Source organism: Apteryx mantelli, chromosome 9 (assembly GCF_036417845.1).
Source record: "Apteryx mantelli isolate bAptMan1 chromosome 9, bAptMan1.hap1, whole genome shotgun sequence".
In the NCBI taxonomy this organism is placed as follows: domain Eukaryota; kingdom Metazoa; phylum Chordata; class Aves; order Apterygiformes; family Apterygidae; genus Apteryx; species Apteryx mantelli.
This window is the reverse complement of record NC_089986.1, coordinates 15,833,726-15,851,139: the sequence shown is the minus strand read 5'-3', so window position 1 is coordinate 15,851,139 and position 17,414 is coordinate 15,833,726. Positions and strand designations below refer to the sequence as shown.

General features: G+C 46.3%; 1 protein-coding gene across 2 annotated transcripts; it reads left to right on the top strand.

The window, feature by feature from the left end:
- Nucleotides 1-3,846: 3,846 nt before the first annotated feature.
- On the top strand, nucleotides 3,847-16,707 carry LSG1 (large 60S subunit nuclear export GTPase 1). 2 transcript variants are annotated; one of them, XM_067301816.1, is made up of 14 exons: nucleotides 3,847-3,935; nucleotides 4,042-4,159; nucleotides 4,478-4,598; nucleotides 5,218-5,304; nucleotides 6,221-6,307; nucleotides 8,442-8,502; nucleotides 9,291-9,467; nucleotides 10,568-10,999; nucleotides 11,300-11,401; nucleotides 12,239-12,382; nucleotides 12,696-12,819; nucleotides 13,529-13,608; nucleotides 14,257-14,361; nucleotides 15,767-16,707. In XM_067301816.1, the coding sequence occupies exons 1-14, from the start codon at nucleotides 3,855-3,857 to the stop codon at nucleotides 15,944-15,946; spliced, it is 1,899 nt and encodes a 632-aa protein (XP_067157917.1). In that variant the 5' UTR covers nucleotides 3,847-3,854; the 3' UTR covers nucleotides 15,947-16,707. The 2 variants fall into 2 exon arrangements, with proteins under 2 accessions (XP_067157917.1, XP_067157916.1); XM_067301815.1 differs by having other exon boundaries at nucleotides 14,257-14,430.
- Nucleotides 16,708-17,414: the final 707 nt, after the last annotated feature.

Genomic DNA, 17,414 nt, shown 5'->3' with positions numbered 1-17,414 from the left:
CCCCCCCGCTGTGGAGACTCACCCGAGGTGCTGGCTGCTCCCAGGCGGGAGCGAGCCCTTCCCCAGAAGACCCGGGGAGCTCTGTGAGGCCCAGGAGCGGCTCCCACGTCCCAGGCACCCCAGCCCTGCGCAGAACCGCTCCAGGAAACCCCCCAAGCCACTTCTGTCTGAGAGCACAGCCAGCCCGCAGGCTGTCAGGAAAACACTGACCCCTCCGATCTCACAGCTTTGTGGGGAGAGAAGGTGTCTCTGGAGGAGGGAACGCCACTGTGCGATCCCCACCGGGGGACGGGAGGAGGAGGCACAGGACACAACGCGTCCCCCCTTTCCCCATCGATCCCAGGCCACTTGCGGGAACGGCCTTTCCGAACATCCCCTCGCTGGCCAGCCCTGTTCCAGCTGCTCTCCAGACCCTGGCAGGAATACGTGGTGTCCACAAGCCTGGCAGCAGCCCTCCTGGCTGAGATAAACTCTTCAAGCCCATCTCTTCCTAGGCTCATGACACGCTTCCATCTGCAGCTGAAAAGGGTGGGATTCAAACAGAAGCAAGTTTGCACAGAGCAAAATTGTTTTCCGGTTCTTCTAGGGGAGTGCTTCTAGGGGGTTTCTTAATATATCTGCTCGTCAGGATCAGGCTGGTAATACCACTGAATCAAGCCTTGTGAAACTACATGAATAATGAATAGCCATCACATGAATATTTTAGAGGCACAGTCCTGAGATCTCCCAGTGCTGCCTTAGAGGAAAATGGAGGAAAAGTTGTCCAGAAAGAACAATGTTTCCTTTAGGCAAAATGCACTGGTGGCATTGGCTTTTGAAAATGAGCTGCTGCTACTAAATAATTCTCAGGATTTGCATCAAAAACTGGAGCAGTGGTTTTGCTCTCAGGCAAAAGAAGTTGGGAAGAGAGCCAGTCTTTTTGACATAAGAAGATGATTTCACCGCACTAGAAGGAGAGCAGACTTTTACTTCATCTATACAATGGTGTTTGCAAGAAAAATCCCACAAGCTATGGCCACCTTCCAAAAAGCCAGCAGTACTTGGCACTCAATTAATGTAGTTCAAAGGAGCTGTGAGAAGTGCTGCTGATACGCAGGTGGTGCTTTTTCTCTTGGGACAGCGCTGTGCTCCGGCCCAAGCACAGGTCTGAAGGCTGCTGAAGGCTTTCTTAGAGCTGAGCCGTAAAAATGAGGCCCAGCAGTGAAATCTGCATTTCACTTTGCACCACAGAGTAACTGCTGCTTTGTGCGGGAGCTGTCTGCAAATCAACAAGTTCGTCGAACTTATCGGCTGCATACCTCTCTCCTCCGCACTCTCGGCAGCTGTCTAAGCTCTTGACATGTGCACACACGTACCCGGGCCGCCTCTGTATAACTCTTGAGACAGTATCTCTTCTTCAATGGCCGTTTTCACACTGTGTGATAAATCCATACATGAATACATTCTAGGAGAAGCGGATTGTCGGGTTTGGGTAAAACCAGAAGAAACATTTCTTGCTCAGGTAGGTGCAACAGAATAATATGAGTGGGATGAGAAATGTTGCAATTAAGAATAGGCAATTAAGAATCTAACCGAGACTCAGATGTCTCTATCACTCAGATCACCTAATCTATATCTGCTTCAGCATTGTTCTGCTCAAAGTAATCCTTGTTGACGCGCCGTGCTGCTGGCATCAGCAAACAAAAATAATTCCTTAGTGTTTATGAAGCTCCTAGAAATATCTCTCTTGCAAGAATGAGGGCAATTTGGGCATTTCTTCAGCAACTCCCACAAAAATGGCAGATGATACTCGCAGTGACCAGCCCTGGAGCACTTAGGACTGGAACCGAGGAATTGTCACAAATTAACAATGCATGGGAAAAAAAAAAAAATCATAGAGCTTCACTTTTCCAGTTACCATCAAACCTCCCCGCGTACAGGATGCACACAGAGTGTTGCAAACCACTCCTGGGCAGGCCGTAGGTAAACCCTGAGCCTCGCTCTAACCAAACACCCTCTACCATCTCGTTTTCCCGTGGCTCCAGCTCAGTCTGTCTCTTCAACAGGCAGCTCGCAGGGGCACGGCCTGGTGCTTGCCATGTGTCTGCAAAAGGTAAGGACCCTGGGTGAGGACGCTGGCCCCATGGAAGCGCTTGGAGGCCATAGACGGTTCGATCAGTGCCCCACGTGCTAATGGCACCAGCCCCATCCCACGGGCATTCGTCAGGGACGTGGGCAGCTGCCGGTGCTGTCCGAGCCGGACGCGCAGCCCGGGGGCACCACGCAGTCTGGGGGCACCGCGCAGCCCGGGATCGGCCGCTCCACATTGATGGCCGAGTGGCTCACCAAGGAGCCGCAGCGCCAGGGCTGCGTGGAAGGGATTAAAGAGTTACCCGTCTCCCTGCCCAGCCTGGGAACGGCATCACGCGCGCCTTGGGTGTTGGGTTAGAAGTGCTGCCAGACCCAACCGGTGGGGAAAGGCTGGGCTGTCTGGCTGTTCTGGTTGATGATTATGCAGTGTAGAAGGAAGGTAATTTTTAACTGAATTATTAAAGAAATACGATAATGAATGCTTATATTGTTGCCTCTATGCCTGCATAAAGGCCTGAAACGGCTTTATTAAAGACATGACTTGATTAAAAATGAATCTATTAAATCACTGTGTGCTGTCTGCAGCCCACCATCCTTCCATTGAAGCACCTCTCATAAATGAAAATGTGAACACTGATTTCCCTTTCATCTTTCTCATTTGCCTTTTGGAAGAAGAGGAGAGAACGGGGCAGGTTGTGCATGATGGGAGAGCTTGGATGAGCATGGCAGGGATTCAGATATGCTCTGGGAAAATTATGCCGTACAGTTGCCGACTCTGGAAAGGAGAATAAAGAAAGTGCTGCATTTTTATAACGAATGTTTATCATGGGGAGGCATCATGTGTGTTAAGCATGAGAAAAGATCGTTTCTACCCACCAGATTTTACATGTGGGCATGCTTTTGAAGACTAGCAACCACAGTTAAGAAACAGCTTTGTCTCTGAATGTAGGCAGTGCCTGTGTGTTCAGGGGGTTAGCTAGATTACTCTCTGATTACAACTAATGCACATTACAAAGTTATAGTAAGAAATGTCTGGCTTTAATCCAACACCCATAAAGGAGAAATGGTTCATAAATCAGTTTGCCTCGAAAGAACAGGTTGAGTTGTTTATTAATTTACCCTTCTCCCCCATCTTGACCTGGGCCTGTTGCAGTGGCTACTTGGACCCACTGGATGATTGCCCGGCTGGGCAGGCAATATCTGTCCTAAAGATACGTGAAGGCTAGATATCAGCAGCTGCCTCTTAAAGCCCTCCGCACATCTGCATCCCTGAACCTCTCTTTGCTGCTGGCCCAGAAACAGGGAGATTATTGTGTTTGGCTTCTTGAATGGAGCCTTGGACGAAGGCGAATCGGTAGCTTGGTCTCGCTTCGCGTTTTACACGGCACAGAAAAGGTGTGAGACGGACGGCTGCGCGGAGGGGCAGCGCTGCGTGCGGAGGCGGCAGGGCGGCCCGGCGGCGGCCGGCGCGGCCCGGCGGCGCTGTGCGAGGCCGGGCGAGGCCGGGCGAGGCCGGGCGGGCGGGAGGGAGGCCGCGCCGCGCCGCGCCGCGCCGGGCCGAGCCACAGCGCCCCCCCGCGGGCAGGGCCGGGCCGGGCCGGGCCGGGCAGGGCCGGGCAGGGCGGCGGCCCCGGAACGGCGCTGCCCGGAACCTTGTTCCGCGGCCGGCGCGGGGCGGCGGAGGGTTTGGCTCTTGCCCGCCGCGCCGCCGTCCCGAGGGAGCCGGGTGGGGCGGCCCCGCCCTTCCGGTTCCGGTGCCGGTTCCGGTTCCGGCGGCGGGCCGCATGGGCAAGAAGCGGGGCGCGGGGCTGGGCCGCTGCCTGCTGCGGCAGCGCGGCCCGGAGCGCCGCGGCGCCGCCTCATGGGTAAGGGGGGCTCGGGGGGGGCGGCCCGGCCCGGCCTGGCCTCACGGCGGCGGGGGGGGCTCGGGGGAGGCGCGGCCCGGCCTCACGGCGGCGTGTTGTCCGGCAGCTGCACGCCAGCGAGGTGGGCGGCGAGCGCGGCGCGGAGCGGCGGTCGGCGGCCGAGCAGAGCCCGCTGGAGGAGTTCCTGGCCACGGCTGAGCTGGCGGGCACCCGCTTCGTGGCCGGTGAGCGGGGCCGGGAGCGGGAGGGGGGTCCAGGGGCCGGGACTGGGGCCGGGGACCTGCGGCTGGCGGCCAAGACCGGTTCTGGGAGCAGAGAGGACCCAGAGCCAGGGAGAGGGGGCTGCGACTGGTGTGGGGCGGCGATGGGGCTGGCAGGCCGGGGGTGTGGGGCAGGGGAGGGGGGTCCCGAGCCAGCGGTGGCTGTCAGCAGGGCTGCGGTGGTGACAGCGGCTGGGGGTGGATGATGGGGTCAGCGGGGCAGGGACGAGGACAGCTGGCTCTGTGGGTGACTGTTTCTGGTCTCTCTCACCCTTCCCGCAGAGCGACTGAACATCCAGTTTGTGTCCGCCCAGACCCGCACCGGTCTCCTCACAGCCCAAGAGGCCCAGCACATCCAGCAGCTGCATGAGGAGAACCGGCAGTTCCTGTGCATCCCTCGGAGGCAAGTCATGTCCCTCCCATATGGACCAGGAGAGGGACTGGATTCAGCCTGGCTGTGCCGAACGAGCTCAGCCCTTTGGTGGCTGTGAGCTGGCGACTGTCCTTTGCTTGCCAAACCCTATTTTGGGGGAAGCAGCTACCTGGTCTGCATGGCAGACCTACAGCCACTGGTGCCTGCCAGCTACACAGGTATTGCCAGCCCCTCTGCACTGATAGTGTGGGATTCCTGCTCACAGCCCGGCACTGCTGGAGCTGGTGCCTCTGTGCCCCCCGCTGTCCCCATCTGCCAAGCCTTTCTGCATCTCTGCGCTTGGTGGACAGAGAGATGGATTTCCTATCTTAAATGTCCTGCAGATGTTAGCTGGGGAAACCAGCTTTGTGAGCTCTTTTGTGTATGGAATAGCATCACATCACTTCAGATAGTGGATTTCAGAGGAAACAAGGAAACTAGGGATACTTAAAGCTGCTGAAAACAGGTGCATGCGCATGTAACTACAACCATCTCAGTGTAGCTGAAATGTGTGTTGCACGTGTTCTTCTTGGGTGCTTATTGCAGTGACGCTATTGGTATAACTGCACTAGAACTTCTGGCCACTCACTCTAAAATGCGGTTGTTACAGGCCGTACTGGGATAGGACAACCAGTGCGGAGGACTTGAAGCAAGCTGAGAGAGAGAGCTTTCTGGAATGGAGACGACAGCTTGCCCAGTGAGTATACCACTTGTGTCTGTGGTAAGCAGCCAGTGGGATTTGGAGATGAAAGGAGCAGGCGGTCGTATTTATCCTTGCTGGACCTATAAGGATAATCTCGTTAGCTGCTCCCTGTACTTTTTCTGAAAGCCTGGGCATCCCAGCCACATTGTTTTGCTGTGTGTACAAGTTCTTGCAGCGTTCACAGTCAAAATTCTTGTAGTACCTACCCATACATGCTTCCCTATCCTTTTCTAAGTTGTGTCATCTAGTTTGTTAAAGACAGTGCACTCAGCATTGCTGCTGTGATTACCTCGTGTTCCGGGTGGGGTGTGATGTCCTGCCCTTGCTTGTTAGGTGGAGGGGTGATAAATATGTGTGTTCAAAGGGTAACGGTACTGCCCTGAACTTCTAGAGTTTGGTACTGCTGCCCTGCATGCTGGTGGCTTGTGCTAGTCCCACACTGCCTCTGCTGGCCTGGAAAATTGTATCTGCGCACACAGAGTGAATCCAAGCTGGCCCTGAGCACTCTGGCTCTGGTAACAGTGGGTCAAAGCTTGTTTAGAGCCATTTCAAGTAGTGTTTCCCAAATGGTTTAGTTTTACCCGGTGGTTCCTGACTGAGCTGGTTCGATATTGTGTCTCTGAAATAGCACAAGTAGTCTGTTGATGAACTTTTACCCTTTCCATCGTTCATCATTTCTCCGTTGGTATGGTCAGGAGCTATTGTGTTACCATTGAACCAGTGGCACTGACACTGTTTTACCTGGACATGTGATTTGTTTATAAAACCAGCAGAAATGGTACCAAGTATTAGAGTCTGATTTTTTGACAGCTTCCTCTGAAAGGAAAGCCTTCTGGATCTAAGGAAGAACTGGTGTGATTACTGCCTGACATGGCCTGAATATGGTATCTTTTCTCTGTTTTTTCTGTAGCCTTGAGGAAGAAAAAAATTTAATTCTAACCCCATTTGAACGAAACTTAGAATTTTGGCGTCAACTTTGGAGAGTCATTGAAAGAAGGTAATGAATATCACTCTCTGCTTTTGAAAGTTATTGTTTAATGTTTTTTCCTGAATCGAACCAAAGCTTTTGAATCAAGCATTAAGTGTCCAAGCACAGGAAAAATAAAAAGTACGGTTAGTAATGTTTCGTTATCAGCACTGGAGTGGTTCTATTCTGAAGCGATCAAAATCTGTTGTTGGAAAGAGCAGCGAATGGTAGTGCAGTTCTGGCTCTCAGCACTGCAGTTTTGCTGGTAGGTCACTGTGTGAATCTCTGCCGACTCTTCAGCAGCTGCAGCTCTGGCCTCTTCCAGTAACTCTGTGTGGGAGGCGCCTTTGAGAATGTCTTTTGCCAACATTAACACTTGCCCCTCTCTCAACCACGCAATCATACCATGACATTTGGGTGCAGGAGACAAGGGAGAACAACTGAGTAAAGTCTGGAAAGAAAGAGCCTCTTGATCTTTGGCTGCTTGCCATGCAGAGAGATTGCAGCAGTGTACAAAAGACAATAGCCTGTCATATCACAGAAATAGCTTTGTTTGCTCTACAGAGCTGTAATACAATAGGAGTGCTATTTGCTACTTTAATTTAACTAAGGCATTTCATTTCACTAGTAATTAAGTTTGAGATCATCTCTTCTGATTTTCTTAAAATTGAAAAATACTTCACCAGTGAGGTCATGGTGAGCTGATCCTTTCACAGATGTGTCTTTGTATGGTCTCACTGGTGCTGCTGGGGTTTTGGCTGGATGAAAGCTGGGTGAGGAGCATCCCCTACTGTGTATCGTGATATGGAGTGTATCGTATGACTGGGACATGTTATTGATGCCTTCCTGCTCTTATTGCAGCTCTTTATTTTTGGTAAGGTGAGGATGCAGTCTCAGAACAGAACGGGAAAGTCTTCCAGTCCCTTACCTTGCCAGTTAGATTTGATCAAATTATCAGCCTTTTCTTGTGTTTGCTTCAGGCTAGTTCCCAACAGTGTGATTATGTCATTCTCTTTATCCCATCCCAGTACCATGGTGTCGGTTTTCTCTCATATTGATCTTTGAATTTCTGTAATTGTTCAGTACCTCTTTGAACCCTTGTGGCCTATTAAATGACTCCCTTGGGGGTTTTATTGATATTTGTGTGCAACTATCTGCCTGGTGAGGCTTAAAATTCTTGCAGTTCAAACATATTGTTCTGAAGCTGTTCTGAGTCAACAGAAATCCCTCTCAGACAAATAGAATCAGCTTGTGACAACCAGTATTTTAAGTTATCTGCCCTGAGAGGTTCTAGTGGAAGAGTATGTTGTTAATTCTTTTCTCCCCTCTTTTTGAAAAGAGAAAGTGCTCTATGGATGCCTCTGGTACCTGAAGCCAGTGCATTTAATTTGCATGTAGAAGGGATGAGTCTTGCTCATATATGTGATGGCAAGCTGGTGCCTGGATTTGGGAAGATGGTTCCTAAAAACACGCTTGTGAGGCCTTGTTTGCGTGGGGAAACGACTGTTCTGTTGAAGTCTGAGACTATTCTTTTGCTATTCTATATTTTTAGTGACAAGAAGAGCACAAACAAAATTTTGAAGATGCCAGTCAAGAAAAGCTTAGTATCTGTAGGTCATTTGTGGGGGATTTTGTACATCTTCCTCTGTGCAAAGGGGACAACAGTGTTCTGGAACACCTTAGTGCGTAGGGAAAACCATCTCTTCTTCCTCTCTTTAGCCACTGGGTTGCAGTTTGGGTATGAGAATAGATTGAAATAAAGTTGCGTTATTACAGCTTCCAGTAACATGCTAAGTGTTAGAAAACCAATGCTCTGGTTCTTACCTGTTGAATATTTCTAAAGGGTAGATGGACTGGCGAAACTCACGCACTTGCTTTCCCTGTGCCTGCCTTACAGGAGAATGAGCCAAGTGAGACAAGCTGAAATACTGTACAACGGTACTGGCTTGTGGGATAAGTGTGGCTCTGTTGGGGCACGTGGGGCACTGAGATGCTTTGTTGATTCAATAAAGGTACTTTGCAGGATAATACAGTTGACAGTTAAAACAGTTAAACAATTAAAATTCATGACAAACCTAAAAGCAAATGATATGCTGTGCCTTTTTGCCACCTTTGTAACTGTGTAAGGAAGAGGACTTAATGAGGCTTTCTTTTATTTTTGCAGTGATATTGTAGTTCAGATAGTAGATGCTAGAAACCCCCTCCTGTTTAGATGCCAAGATCTGGTAAGTAAACCACCTTCTTGAATGTTGCCTTCATTTTATTTCTGATAGTTCATGTGTGTGATTTTTTTATAACGCATTTAGCCACATAATAGCTTGAAGCTGTCCTGCTGTTTTGCCTGACTGGGTGCCTTATTTATGCAAGTGTGCCAGCATCATCAAATTATTTTTCTTCAAAGCTTTTTGATACCTCATGCAGAATATAGTGGATTTGGAGGCAGTTTTGCAGATAAACTGACTTTTTTGTCCTCCTTCCTGTTGTTGAGGAAACTTTAATCATAGCAGGATACCAATCTTTTATTTCATCTTATGTTGTTCCTCATTACCCACTTGAAGTATCCACACTGAGAGGCACTGTTCTGTTTAACAGCGTAATGGAATAAAAATAGATGATTATTACTGTTCTGAAGGAAAAACATCAAGAATTATTGAAATGGCAACCTTGTAATGATAGACTATAAAACACTGCATCAATGAAATAGAAGTTTGCTCAAATAGTTCATCTTAGGACTTTCTGCTGTGAGGTCCTGGTTAATGTCTTGACATAGATCTAAGCGGAGAAGGTGTTTGTGCGCATGGTCAGACACGACCTGTGTTACGGTAGCTGCATGCTCCAATTTGTACTTGTAGCTGTTTGCTGAACACCCAATCCATGTAGCCCAGCAAGCAGTAAGCTTAGCTGTGCTCATATGGAGCTGGATGAGGTTACCTTGCCTTGCTGCTTTAATATCATGTTGTGGGGAAGAGCCCACACCAGAGTTCTAACTAATCCTTCTCTTTTTTTTCTTCAGGAAAATTATGTTAAGGAAGTGAGCAGTGACAAGGAGAACATGATCCTGATAAACAAAGCAGATTTGCTGAGTGAAGAGCAGCGGGCTGCTTGGGCACATTTCTTTGAGAAAGAAGGCGTTAAGGTTGTGTTCTGGTCAGCCTTGGCAGAGTGCAAACGGCTAGCGGGAGAAGCTAAGGTACTATAGATGACCAGTTCAAGCTGTACTGACTGCCTCTGATAACTTGCTTTGCAGTTATGCTCATGACATAACTGAGTTCCTTTCTAGGAAAGGCGCAGCCCTTTTCTTAGGGACATATTACTCTAGGGACCTGTGCTGCTGTAAAACAGCATTTTAATAGATTCAAAGACAAAAGCAAGGAGAGTAAAATGGTGAACAAAGTGATACACCCTTCAGTCACTATTCATAGTGCTTGCAACTTCCCTTTCAAGACTAAGGAAATGATAAATATTGAACTAGATTGTAAACTTGCAGTTATTGCTGAATAGCTACAGAAACAGCCCTTGCAGATCTGTTGGCAAATTCTACCTCTTGTTTAATGAATTGGAATCCTTTCCAAGAGGGATGCCCTAGGGAACATGTGTATCTTACACAAGATTTTTCTTTCCCAGGGAGGCGTGGTGTTTCTTAGAGAACCTACAGTAACTATGAGAAACTCTCTTTGCCTAGTGGAACAAACTGTGCTGCTGTCTCAAGTTGCGTGTTATTAATAAATGCCACTTTCAGGTTTTACTGGTTTCATTTGTTAGAGCCATGGCTATTCAGTTATGGAATATCCCGTATCTCTTTCCAGACATACCTAGTCTGTACAGCTGGCTTACAATTCTTGGATAAAATGTTTTTACAGATTGATTTTTTTTAAAAGCAAGACTGAAAGTGTTGGTTCTGTGGGTTTTTTTTAGGGGGAAAAGAAAAGTCAAAATATTGTTATGAAGAGGTCTTTTTAAGTGTGAACTATTTGCAGGGAAAAAATATAAAGGTTTGGTCTGAAAACAAGACAGCTTGGAAAAATTTTAATGACACATTTTGACCTGAAACAAAATATTTTTGTGTTTCGAACATTTTTTAAGTTTTTCTTTTATTCCTAAGAACACTTGATAATTTTCAAAAAAAAAATTTGATGAGCTCTATTGCTGCTGTTTATAATGTTGCTCTGTGTATGCACACGTTCACAGTTGTGCTTCTGGAGAAAAAGATTTTTAACAGCTTCACCATGAAGCTAATAATTGAAGCTAGTGTTGTCTTTAAATTTCACCTGTGAAATACTGTTCACGCAGGGACTAGACACTGAAGATGTAGCAGAGGACCCAGGTGATTCTGAGGATGAAAGCTCCAGTCAAGAAGAGGATGACACAACACAAGATAGTGCAGAAGGTACAGACAAATGCACAGACAATGCTTTCCAAACTGATAACGGAGTTCTGGTCAGTGATGATGACAGTAGTGATGAATATGAAGACTGTGAAGATGATGAAGAGGATGCCTGGCAAACCTGTTCTGAAGATGAAAGTTGGGGCCAAGTAAATACTACTGCCCCCAAAAGTATGGAAAACAGAACTGATGGTGCGGCAGTGCAGTGTGTAGTGCAGGAGCAGAACAGGAACATCAGGAACTTCAGTCATCTAGTACAAAGAAATGAACTGCTGGAGATATTCAAAACCATGCACAGTGGACCGAGGGTGAAGGCTGGGGAAGTAAATGTTGGGCTGGTGAGTTGGAGCTTGTGCTTAAAATGGAACTTGTTTTATAGGAGTTTTAATTTCATATGCCTTCCATTGGAAACATTCATCCTGTAGCCTGTTTTTTTGTAAGGATGACAAAACTATCAAGTACAAATCTCTGAGGTTTTCGTGCACAGATTAATTCTGCAGGTTGTTGGAACTCAGTATTCCAGCACTGCTTCTCTTGATTGTTAGTACTTTAATAAAATACATCTGCGTCAGAGCTCTGCCAGTCTTCTGGCATACCCTTGTCTAATATCATTGTTACTGTTCTACTTTGTCATACAGGTGGGTTACCCCAATGTTGGCAAAAGTTCGACTATCAACACAATCCTTGGAAATAAGAAGGTGTCAGTGTCTGCTACACCAGGCCGTACGAAGCACTTTCAGGTATTGCTAACAAAGGGTTTATTTCCCCCCCCCCCCCCCATTTCCCAGTAGAAGAGAACTTGATTATGGGATAGTTGCTACCATGTGGATTTGCTGAGAACTCTGCCAACCTAAACTCTGCCTGGCAGAGTTGGGTAGGAGAGGGGTGAACTTGGTGTATATCATTTGGAACTTGAATTTTTGCTTTCGAACTGTTGCTGTGGTTTGAAAGTGACTCATGAGGGGTGCTTTGCAATGGGAAATATTTTCTGTGTCTTGTTTTTAGTTAAGTAGCTTGGGCCTCCTTTTCAACACCACTCTTGAGGAGAGAACCTCAGAAAAATGAGTGCTCCTCTGAAAAGCTAAAGGTCAAGATTTCAAACTGTCCTTTTCCTTGTCCACAGCTGGTGCTCTGAACAAGTTCAGGGTTGCTGTTGCTGCTGTTGTCATACTGATCAAACTGTTAATTTTGAGGTGGTGAGTCCAGTGCTGTTATGAGCGTTGGGGCATTTTTACTTGTGCAGTCTCTCATCCTTTTCAAAAGGTCCAGTGCAATTAAAGGTTTCTGGAGTGTTTATTCTTCTGATAGACAGGCAGTGGCCCATCAGACTAAACAGCTGAAGATCTTGCTGCCCCCATCCGGATACCTTATTTATGAACCTCAGAAGTTTTGCTGTCTTCCACATAAGATTTCCTTAATTCACTGGCTGGGGCAAGCAGGGTGGATGTCTGTGTTGGTAAAGTTTCTGCTTATCCTCATCTGCATCTTTGTTTCATCTACACATTTGATCTTTTGTTCCTCTTTCCTCCATGGACACTGACTTGCTGTGGTGAACTCGCCTGTTATTTATTGTGTAGACCCTGTATGTGGAGCCTGGCCTGTGCCTCTGTGATTGCCCTGGTCTGGTGATGCCATCTTTCATCTCTACCAAGGCAGAGATGATTTGTTCTGGAATTCTGCCTATAGATCAGATGAGGGACCATGTCCCGCCCATTTCTCTAATATCCTTTGCATGGGATTTGTGAGGGTGTCTGAAAGTGTTGGGTATGGAATATGGAATGTAGCATGTTCCAGCTCTGCTACAGGCATGTGTGCTATTGTGGTAAAGGCAGTGGGGATGCACACTGGTTAAAACAGGCTTGCTGTGTTGGTCTTGCTACACCTCTTTTCGTGTTTATCCCATCGTCAGGCTTGCATCTTTCTTCTGTTTGGTGACAAAATTCAAAAGTCACTCTTGACACATGCTCTTCGAGTTAATAGGGCAAGATTACTTGTGTAGCAGAAAATCACCAGTGGTTTCCTTCACTAGCTTACGTTTGCCAGCATATCCCACGAAACATTTTGGAAGCAACCTATGGAATAAATATCATAAGACCCAGGGAAGATGAGGATCCAGATCGAAAGCCAACAGCTGAAGAACTGCTAACAGCATATGGATGTGAGTGCTGATCCCTTTAAAACCTATTTTTTACAATATGAATGGCTCCTGAACACAGACTTAGGAGAATTTTTTTTTATGTCAAGCCTGACTCAGGTTTGTTATGTATTGAACTTCCCCGTTAGGATTTAAAGGCCAATTACCAAGGGAAGGGTATTAACAGCTGATCTCATGTGTGTTTTATGGTGGTGCTTTTCCAGTTTCATCTGACAGATGTAGTGATTATGATCAGAACGTTAGTGAAAAGCCCTGCCTGTCTGTGTGGTGTGATGCCATATTCTTGAAGCTACCAGTGATTCGGTGGCACCCACATCCTTTTAGATACCTCCTGTTAACTGTGCCTTGAATTAACCTTCCCTGCATTCTTTCAGGTCTTATGTCCCTTGTCTCATGCTCCTTTTGTCTTCTGAATTTTTATTCTGTGATGCAATTAATCTTCTCTGCCTTAAAAACTAAAATAAAAAAAGCCAACAGGTTTTGTGGAGGTAGGGAGATGTTAGCCCAGAAGGATTGATGAGATCTAGGATGCTTCTACAGTCTGCCTAGAGTTAGCAGTGTTTCCTTTTTGTCCATGCTCCCCCTACTACAAGCCTCTTTCTGAAGAAGGTTTTGTGAGAAGGTATACAAATGTGTATTTAGGCAGTAGAGAAGTATGTATTGATTCTCTTGCTGTGCTGACACAAAATGTACTTTTGGATTTGTCTTCCAGGTATGAGAGGCTTTATGACAGCTCATGGACAGCCAGACCAGCCAAGATCAGCTCGATACGTGTTAAAAGATTATGTCAGTGTAAGTTCTTCCTACATTTGGGTTTCCTTTCCTGATAGGAGGTGAATTGAAGGTTTCACTGAAGTGTGAAGGAGTAAAATAAAGTGAATTACATTTCTTTGATAAGATTGCAGTATATTAAAATATTCTTTAGATTGGGCTATTTTTAAAGTTTAAAAAAACAAATGGAATGTCTGCTGCCAATTACTCTTAAAAATTTGTATGAATTGTGCTAAAAAAAAGTACCAGCTAAATAAATTATTTTATCTCTAAAATAGGTAGCAGATGTCTCATTAACCCATTTTGACTAGCTGGATCAGTATTTAATTAAGGACTGCAGTTCCATCCTGAGTGCTCTAACCCTGCATGCTTCTGCAGCATCTTTCAGCAACTTGTTATTCTCCAGCGCTCCTGAGAGTTTTGTAATGTACTTGTTTTGCAGCTGGATGAAGTGAAACAGTGCTTTCAAGCAGAACAGAATGGTGCTTTAATTTAAAAGTGGAGCCAGTGATCTGGCTGGGAAGAGAACCCAGGTGTACTGACAGTTGATCTGCCAGTGTGAGCCTCTGGACTTTGGGGCCCTTCTTAGCTTTGGAACTGATCTTTCCTCTCTGGGTCTTTCTCTGAGTTTTTTGTCGTGATAATAACTGTATCCCATTGCTTTCATAGGGGAAGCTGTTATATTGCCATCCACCTCCTGGTGTTCATCCAAATGATTTTCAGCACCAGCATGAAAGATGCCCAGAGAGCATAGCTGTGCAGGCCAGCGAAAAGGTGAAGCCTGAGAAGAATACCAAAGTGAAACAAATTGAAAATGTGGTGGATAAAACATTTTTCCACCAGGTAAATTATGGGGGAATTTCTTCAGGAGTTGTTACAGCAGCACTGGCTTGTCATTGGGAAAAATAACTTTAACTCAACCTAGCACCCCCTCCCCAGTGTTGTTAGATACTGTGGGATCTGCACGTAATTTCTACCCAAGAGCTCTGTTCTTTTTATTATCTCCTAAATCACTGGAAAAGTCATAGGTGACTGAAAAATGGCTAAGGAGGTGCACGTAGTTGATTTTAGAAGGTCAGCAGGGTGACCCTTGTCATTATGGGCCTAACATCAATCTTGGACAAAACAGGAGAATGACTGGGAAGACAGAAAAGCAAGGAGGGTGATGTGATACAGCAACCAACAAGGAATGTGGTTTTGGAACAGCAGGTCCTTCATACTAACTTTCCTTTTTTGAGAAGCTGGCATAATAAGCTTCTCTAAGACAATTGATTTAGTCGACATAATTGTTTTGGTTCGGAAACTGAAATCAGATGGAAAGAATAGAACATAAACTGATTTAAAACCCAGTTGAAAATTTTCAAAATACAGTGCAAACCAGGAGTTTCTCCTGTAGGCTTCTTGTAAGGTCCCACAGGGCTCCATTTTTGTTCCTATGTTACTGAAACAAATTATTAATGGCTTGGAACAAAATGTCAGATTCGTAACTGATTAAGTTTGTATAAATGACAAAGATCAGAATGGAGTATTTAACAGTGAAGAGGATGGGTCACTGCTAGTGTGATCTGCTTTGCCAGATTAGCTGGTCATGAACAGTATTTGTTTCAGCACAGCTAAAGATAGTCATGCATTTAGGAACCAAGAATTCAGGCCCTTTTCACAAGCAGTGGGCTGTTTCAGAAAATTATGACCTGAAAAGAATTTTTGGGTTTACCAGACTCTTCCTCTGGCTGCACAGAGCACCAGCATGGTTGGCTGTGAGCCCCTACAGTGCCACCCACGCTCCAGACTTGAGCAGGTTATTTTAGTCCCTGGCTTTCACAGATGCCAGATTTATTTGCAAAGACAATTTGTTGTGTGCAAAGCAGAGACTCTGAGACTTAATCCCAGAGCTGTAGCTAATGTCCGTTGAAAGTCAGTGTCTTGTAAACGCTCCGCCTCTGCTTGCAGTAGTGGACGCTGAGGACCTGGTGCAGTGGGGCATGGCTGCAGGCAGAGCTAGAAAGTGCTGGCAGACTTTGACTCGACTGTGCAGCATGACCCTTCCTACAGCTCTGGAGCTGGGGCCTGAACAGGTCTTGTAGGGTTTGAGCTTACCTGTGTCTGGTTTTATTAGTGTATCTATTCCCTGTGGTTAAATGTCTTTTCATTAGTTGTTGATGACTGTCTCCTCTTCCAGGAGAACATTCGTGCTCTGATGAAAGGTGTCCGGGCTACAATGGGATACCGGCCTGGCAGTGGCCTTGTGTCTGTGACTGCACCCAATGCTGAGAATGTTGTAGGCAAACCCTGGAAAAAACATGGAAACAGGAACAAGAAGGAGAAAATTCGCAGGATCACTAAGCACCTTGAGGCCTAGTTGTGGTGCTGTTATCTGGTCTTCCCAGGTCAGGGACTGCGCTGTCTTGCGTGCATGAAATGAGGAAGAAGAATAAGTGGGCATCACTAGTTCACCTGAATTCTGTGCCATGGATTGGCCCAGGCAGGGGATGAGAACAGGCTCTGGTACTTGGAGCTCATCCCATTTGAGAAGAAAAGAGACCTGGCCATTCGTGTCTTCTGGAGGCCAGCCAGCCCGGACAGTTGACTGTTGCTGAAAAGCCCTTTCAATGGGAGAAGATAGAAGATGGCATGTCGGAATGTTTTTCCTTCTGTAAAGGATGTATTTTATAGCCACTAGGATCAAACAAAGCCCTGTAAAACTGACTAAAATGCTTAAATGCTTGAATCTTAGTGAGTGACGTTTGTTACATTTTGAGACACTATCACTAGTCTCTCTTTTTTTTTTTAACCTTGTTGATTTGACAGAACACTTTAGTATGTTGAAAAATGAAGTAAAAGGCTCTTTATTGCCCTTTTCCCTCTCTGCTCTACCAATCCTACTCTGAAATCCTGTACTGAAACCACACCCTGTCTCTCGGCCTAAGGCAGAGCACAGCACTGTGAACCATGATGTGACTATGCCAGTGCAAGGGAAATGCTGCTTTTATGTCCTTCACGCTGAGCTGGTATCAGTTGTTTTTCTGTGCGACTTCCTGTTGGTATTTTAAAACACTAGCCCTATGTGACTGGCAGAAAACCTGGTGCTAATTTGTCCTAAAACATATTTGAGTTCCTATATGCAGTTGTGTTCTGTCTCACTGAACTCTTGCACGTTGTTCTAAACACAGAAGTGTCATAATGTAACATTTTTACATGTGCATCACTGTTTGACACTAAAAAGACTGTACTGACTTGGGGGACGCACAATCTTCAGGGATTTAAGTGAGATTTACTCCTTGATTGCCATGCTGAAAAAATGTTTGTGTACTTGGTCAGTGCTGTTCATCCGTAGCCCGACATAAGGAGTAATGATGGTATTGGAAAGGCTTGCAAAGCTGATTTGTACTTTGCTTTTAGGTGTTGAAGCAAAGTAACACATGTAGACACTCATCTCTGATACAAGGCAGCATTCTCTCTTGTTTTTTTTTTTGTTTATTTTTTGTTTTTTAAGTACTTTTGTACTTTCTAGGCCTTAAGCATGGATGGAGATCCCAAGGCAGCTACTAAATGGAGCCACAGCAGACTTGGGGCATGCTGACAGGCTGTTTTTTGGCTTTGTGACCCTTTGTCTGCTTGCCCTGTACAACCAGTTTCACTGCAGTGTGCATGTGAAGGGTCCCCCCGCAGCAGAGCTCTTGCCTTGGCCCCAGTTTCCTGTTGAATCCCTCCTCTGAAGTTCTTAATTACAACACTGGAGGGAAGATATTTCCCTGCCAGCTGTAAAAGTGGACCATAATTTTTTTGAACTAATACAGTCAATGGCATTTCGTGTTAATGTCCCGTAA